This window comes from Ranitomeya imitator, chromosome 7 (assembly GCF_032444005.1).
Source record: "Ranitomeya imitator isolate aRanImi1 chromosome 7, aRanImi1.pri, whole genome shotgun sequence".
NCBI lineage: Eukaryota > Metazoa > Chordata > Amphibia > Anura > Dendrobatidae > Ranitomeya > Ranitomeya imitator.
In genome coordinates, this window is record NC_091288.1 from 151,228,929 (window position 1) to 151,235,177 (window position 6,249).

Genomic DNA, 6,249 nt, shown 5'->3' on the forward strand with positions numbered 1-6,249 from the left:
GCAAAAATTTCCAGACAACAACATATTAGCAAAAAAATTGGAACAGCACAAATCCTTTACTTATCTTTGGGTGCAAAGCCCCTAGACCACCCGGGCACTGGTTGTCTCTAGTCCATACATTTCCAAAAAAGCAGGCAGCACTCCATTTTCTTAAAGATAATATGCAGGATTTATTCACCTGACACTATTAGCACTTAAGCACTTTATGCAACTTGTGATGATATGTATTACATGTTATAAAATTGCACTTTAATTGGCTGTAATTAAGGGATGATGGGATTGTCTATATATATGCACTAAGAAGTAATACTCACTGCTTGAGAAAGGCTCAAGGCTACATTCACACTTGCGTTTTTAGCAATCCGTCGTTTTGGGAAAAAAATGGATCATGCAAATGTGCTCGCAGGATGCGTTTTTTTACCCATAGACTTGTATTAGCGACGGATCGCGACGGATGGCCACACGTCGTATCCGTTATGCAACAAATCCGTTGTGTTTTGGCGGACCGTCGGCACGAAAAAACGTTCAAATGAGCGTTTTTTTGCCCGTCGCGTCCTCCATTTTCTACCGCGCATGCACCGCCGAAACTCCGCCCCCTCCTCCCCAGACTTCAGAATGGGCAGCGGATGCATTGAAAAACTGCATCCGCTGCCCACGTTGTGCACAAATTTCACAACGTGCATCAGTACATCGGCCCGATGCATTGCGACGGACCCGTACCGACGCAAGTGTGAAAGCGGCCTTAATGAGTGTTGAATTTTTTAAAAAAAACGGCGTGGGCTCCCGCGCAATTTTCTGCGCCAGAGGGGGAAAGCCGACGGCCGGGGGCCAATATTTGAAGCCTACTATGAATATCAGCCCGTTGCTGTCTGCGTAGCCTTTACTGGCTATTAAAATAGGGGGACCCCAAAAAAAAATGATGTGAGGTCCCCCTATATTTTATAGCCAGAAAGGCTATGCAGACAGCTGTGAGCTGATATTCATAGCCTAGAGAGGGGCCCCCCGGCTACAAATACCAGTCTGCAGCCGCCCCAGAAATGGTGCATCTGTAAGATGCCCAATTCCGGCACTTAGCCCCTCTCTTCCCACTCCCGTGTAGTGGTGGGATATGGGGTAATAAGGGGTTAATGTCACCTTGCTATTGTAAGGTGACATTAAGCCGGGTTAATAACGGAGAGGCGTCAATAAGACGCCTATCCATTATTAATCCAATAGTAATAAAGGATTAATAAAACACGCACACATTAGGAAAAAAGTATTTTAATATTCTTCATTTAACCATACTTACCATACGTCAGCGCCTGCAAAAAACGTAAAATAATAAACCGTATACTACCTGTCCGCCGTAGTCCAATTAATAACGAGTGTCCCACGACGATCTCCCCTATAGAACAGTGACATCGGGTGATGTCACTGCTCTATAGGACCCTCAGTGACACACTGACAGGAGACAATGGCTCCTGCAGTGCATCACTGAGAGGTTACCTTAGGACAAAGTCTCACTTTATGGCAATTGCTACGTGGGAAAATTTCTCATACAACAATGCCAAAAGTGAGACTAGGGACTATTTTTTTTAACAGCGGCAGAGGAATACAGTGCGGAAGGATACCTTCCTCCTGTCATTGTGTTCCTGGAGCGCAGTGGCGTAGCTAGAGCTTTTGCCGCCCGGGGCCGGTCGCGAGTTTGGCGCCCCCCCCCCTTCGACTCAATACACACAAAGGTTACCAAAAATAGTCAGGACAACACGCACAGAAAAAAAACTCTTTATTGTTTAACTGAAACTTTAAATTGTCACTTTGGGAGTAAAGTTGATTTCAAATATTTTAGAATTTTACTTTTCTTGCCTTTCTGTTTGCAAAATCGTTGATAACATCATCAAAGTCTATTTCTTCACTCAGCTGATGTTCAATAGACAGAATGGCCATATTTCCTAAACGCATGGCGCTCATTGTGGATCTTAGGTAATTTTTAATCAGCTTTAACTTGGAAAAACTCCTCTCACAAGTAGCAACACTTACAGCAATAGTAAGAAAAATGCGAAGGAGTGTGACAATTTTTGGAACTGAGTTCTCTAGACTGTATTTTACAATAAACTGCAACAGTTCAAGCGGACTGTCCTCCTTCCATGTCTCTTTTTTGTCTTGTGTAACAGCAACATAAAGAAAACTTTTAAGCCTTTTTCTCTCAATGAGGAACTCTTCCTTATTAATATCATCGTGATCTTGATTTAGCTGACACTCATACTTATCGTCCAAAAGGTGTGATGGAGTAAGGAAGGCATATTTTTCAGCAAGAGCATGAAGCTGTTGAAATCTTGTTGTGATTTCTTGGATCACTCTGTCCAACGAAAGGTACATTTCTCTCATCAACTCCGTTTCATATGGCAATGCAGCGTCTTGCGATTCTTCACCTGCCATCTTTTTCTTCTTTCTAGAGCGGCGATCCATATCTATTCCCAAATCTTCACAAATTTCTTTTGCATAAGCTACTGAATGCTTAACTAATTCCTCTCTGTTTTCTGTTAAAAATGCTTTTAATGCTCCAAGTTTTGTGTCACATTGTTGGATATTTAATCCTTTGGTCTGTAGGTAGACCTGTGTGTCATTAGTTTCTTTAAGCACAGATTCCCACAGGCCAAGAAAGCACAGGAAGGAAAAAGATTGTAATGCAACAAGCAACACACCAGCATCTGACCTGGTAACTCTATTTTCTTCTTCACCAGTTAAATGTTCTACAGCCTGTAAAATTTTGGAGTAATTTTTTTTCACTGCACTCACAGCATCTCCCCGTGCACTCCACCGAGTTTCTAATACATGCTTGACACTTTGACCAGTGACTGAAATCAGAACATCCCAGCGATGGGTAGAAGAAGAAAAAAATGTGAACAAACGCTCCACAGTTCCAAAAAATGTAACCGAACTCAGTGCAACAGAAGCTGCATGTACACCTGCCAAATTCAGAGAGTGATTTGTACATGCAACAAATTCAGCTTTTTTGTTTATTTCCTTAATGCGTCTCTGAACGCCAGTATGTTGACCAGCCATTACAGCAGCATTATCATATGCTTGTCCTCTACAATTTTGGATGTCAATTCCGTATTTTTCTAATTGTTGCAAAATCACAGTTGAAATACTCTCTGAAGTTTTACCTTTTATTTCAATAAAATCAACAAATGATTCCACAACCTTAACTTCATTTCCATTTATCATAACGTAGCGTAAAACTTGGCACATTTGATCCTTATGAGAAATATCAGGGGTGCTGTCAAATATCATAGAAAAATACTTTGCTATTTTTACTTGCTCCACAACTTTGCTTCTTACTTTCCCTCCCAAAATTTCTATAAACTCATTCTGAATTGTAGGAGAGAAATATGATGTAGCAAACTTTTTTCCAAACTTGATTCTTAGAATATGTTCACGTAGAACTGGATCATATTTCGCCAACAAATGAACTAATTCTAAAAAATTTCCAGTTGATTCAGGTTCGTAATCAGTCTCATGATGGATTACTTCTCTGTGACCCCGTAAAGCCAAATTTTGTTTAGCAAGGAATCTAATGATATCCAACAATCTTGCAAGTATCTCCCTCCACTTCTTCACATTATTTTCTACTTCTTCCTGTACTTTTTTATCAATTGTTACGCCACTTTGGAGTCCAATTTCTAACTCCTTCCATTTTGTGAAACATTCTACATGGGCCACACTAGATTCATGGTTGTATACTTTAGGATTAAGTTTCCACCATGTGTTGAATCCATTCACTGAATCAAAATTAGACTGACTTGTTTCTGCATCTGCAAATAGTCTGCAACAAAAGCAGTAAAGGGCTTTTTTGGAAGGAGAGTACAGCAACCATGACCTCAACATTTTTTCATTATTTGGCAGAGTTTTAAAAAACCAGTTGCGTGTAAGTTTTCTGTTTTGTCCTTTGATTGATGCTCCCTCACGAACCACTTCAGCAAAGTCTGAGTCTAGATGCTGAACCACTGATGCACCTTGACGTACCAGGAAGATCCTTGTATCATCATTAATTTTACTTGGCCAAAGACCAACATCCTTTAAATCAATAGCAGGAATATTTTGATCGTCACACTCCTCATTGCTTCTTGAAGTTGAAGGAGCACTTGGGTCAATGTCTTGGTCATCACACTGCTCATTGGTTCCTGAAGTTGAAGGAGCACTTGGGTCAATGTCTTGGTCATCACACTGCTCATTGGTTCCTGAAGTTGAAGGAGCACTTGGGTCAATGTCTTGGTCATCACACTGCTCATTGGTTCCTGAAGTTGAAGGAGCACTTGGGTCAATGTCTTGGTCATCACACTGCTCATTGGTTCCTGAAGTTGAAGGAGCACTTGTGTCTGATGCTGTGAATTTAGGAATCTCCCCAGCAACAGGAGTAGTAGTATCGTGGCTGAGATATTTTAGTAGTGCACCTTCATTTTTTTTCAATTCTTCCTCCTTAGCCTTTTTCTTTTTTCTAAACATTGCACCACTTTCTTTTCTTCGCTTCATTTTATCTAAGCCTAACAAAATAACAAAAAAATAAAGTTAGGTCAGACAAGGGCCCGGGCCACCAGGATGGCACTCCTGTAGCCGGCATAAGAGCGGGACTGGTTGCAGACACTCCAGCATTCCCAGAATGACGTCACTTTCTGCCTACGTCTGGGTGCTGCTACACACAGTCCCACCCTCCCACCAAATGACCAATCGGCCCGGCAGCGGAGTAAGTTGGTAAAGCCTGTACGCTGAATTTGAATTGTCTATGATGCATTTTTTAGAATAAAAAAAATGCAGCAGAAATAAGACCTCAGATGGACAAGTTAAATTCTTTCGCCAGTGAATGTTACCATCACATGATCGGGACTGCAAAAAAAAAAAAAAGTTCTGCTTACAACCAATGTGACCGCTGGGACCACAACGCGATTGCTGGGACCACCAACGTGATCGCTGGAACCACCAAGACCTCTGGGACCACAAACGTGACTGCTGAGACCTACAATGCTTTTTTTGCTCAACTCTTTTTTTTTTTTGCTCACACAGGGTTAATGCCGGCGGTAACGGACCACGTTATGCCGCGGGTAACGCACTCCGTTACCGCTGCTATTAACCCTGTGTGACCAAGTTTTTTACAATTTACAACAATAGTTAAAACATCTAATGTTAAAAATAATAATAAAAAAAAACCCATTATATACTCACCTACGCCGCTTTTACCGCTCCTCGCGAGACAACCGCCACGTTCCGTTGGCATAGATCGTCTGGCAGAAGGACCTGCCGTGACGTCACGGTCATGTGACCGCGACGTCATCACAGGCCCTGCGTGCCTAAAGTATAAAGTATAATGGGGAACACCTCGTTCCCTCCCCCCTCAAAAAAAAGTATAAATAGATAAGAAAGTCTGAAGGACCCTAAAAGTGGTGTGTAAAGAGAAACTGCAAATACATAAATAAAGTGCATAAATGCGGCCTCCCCCTTATCACCACACCGGGCGGCTGCTGTCCGGCGGTTGCTCACCTCAGCCTGGTGCGATCCTCTCTGCCTCTGATCTGATGTGATCTGCTGCTGTGCGGACGCTCAGAAATCCCCGGTGCTTCCTGGAATCGCTGCAGTGACACTGACAGGAGATCGAAAGTGAAAGTTACGGGTAATATAATAAAAGATGCGAACTCGGCTTCAGGAAAATGGCCACCGCGATCTCCATCTGCGCACGCGCGGCATCCCGCGGCCATTTTCCTGAAGCCCCGGGAAGCCGAGCACTACCATCTGTGCATGCGCGGCCTCCGGAAGATGGCCGCCGCCAGCGATAATCCGTGGTATAGCGCAGATCGCGCTCGTTTTCTTCAGCCAGCGCCGGCTGCAGCCCGGTGACCCACCCCCCGCATTGTGCCGCCCGGGGCGGCCCGCCCCCCCTCACCCACCTTCCTACGCCACTGGGAGTATAATAGGGAACCTGAGTGTTAGCTTTCGGCAGATTATGGCAGGACCCACTTTTAACGTCATAATCACAAACATTTTATCTGGAACTCAATCTAGACCCAAAAATATTAAATTAATGTACACCGTATTTATTTTCTCTTAAAAAAAAAAAAAGAAAATGCAAGCTAGGTTGTTATAAGTAGAACTAAGGGTACCGTCACACAGTGGCATTTTGATCGCTACGACGGCACGATCCGTGACGTTCCAGCGATATATCCGTGACGTTCCAGCGATCTCGCTGTGTCTGACACGCTCCTGCGATCAGGGACC

At 43.3% G+C, this 6,249-nt stretch overlaps 1 protein-coding gene across 1 annotated transcript; it reads right to left on the bottom strand.

Moving 5' to 3' along the window:
* Positions 1–1,824: 1,824 nt before the first annotated feature.
* Positions 1,825–3,870, bottom strand: LOC138646119 (zinc finger MYM-type protein 1-like). Its single transcript, XM_069735582.1, has one exon. It carries the CDS (start codon positions 3,868–3,870, stop codon positions 1,825–1,827), a length of 2,046 nt encoding a protein of 681 aa, XP_069591683.1.
* Between the last annotated feature and the right edge of the window lie 2,379 nt (positions 3,871–6,249).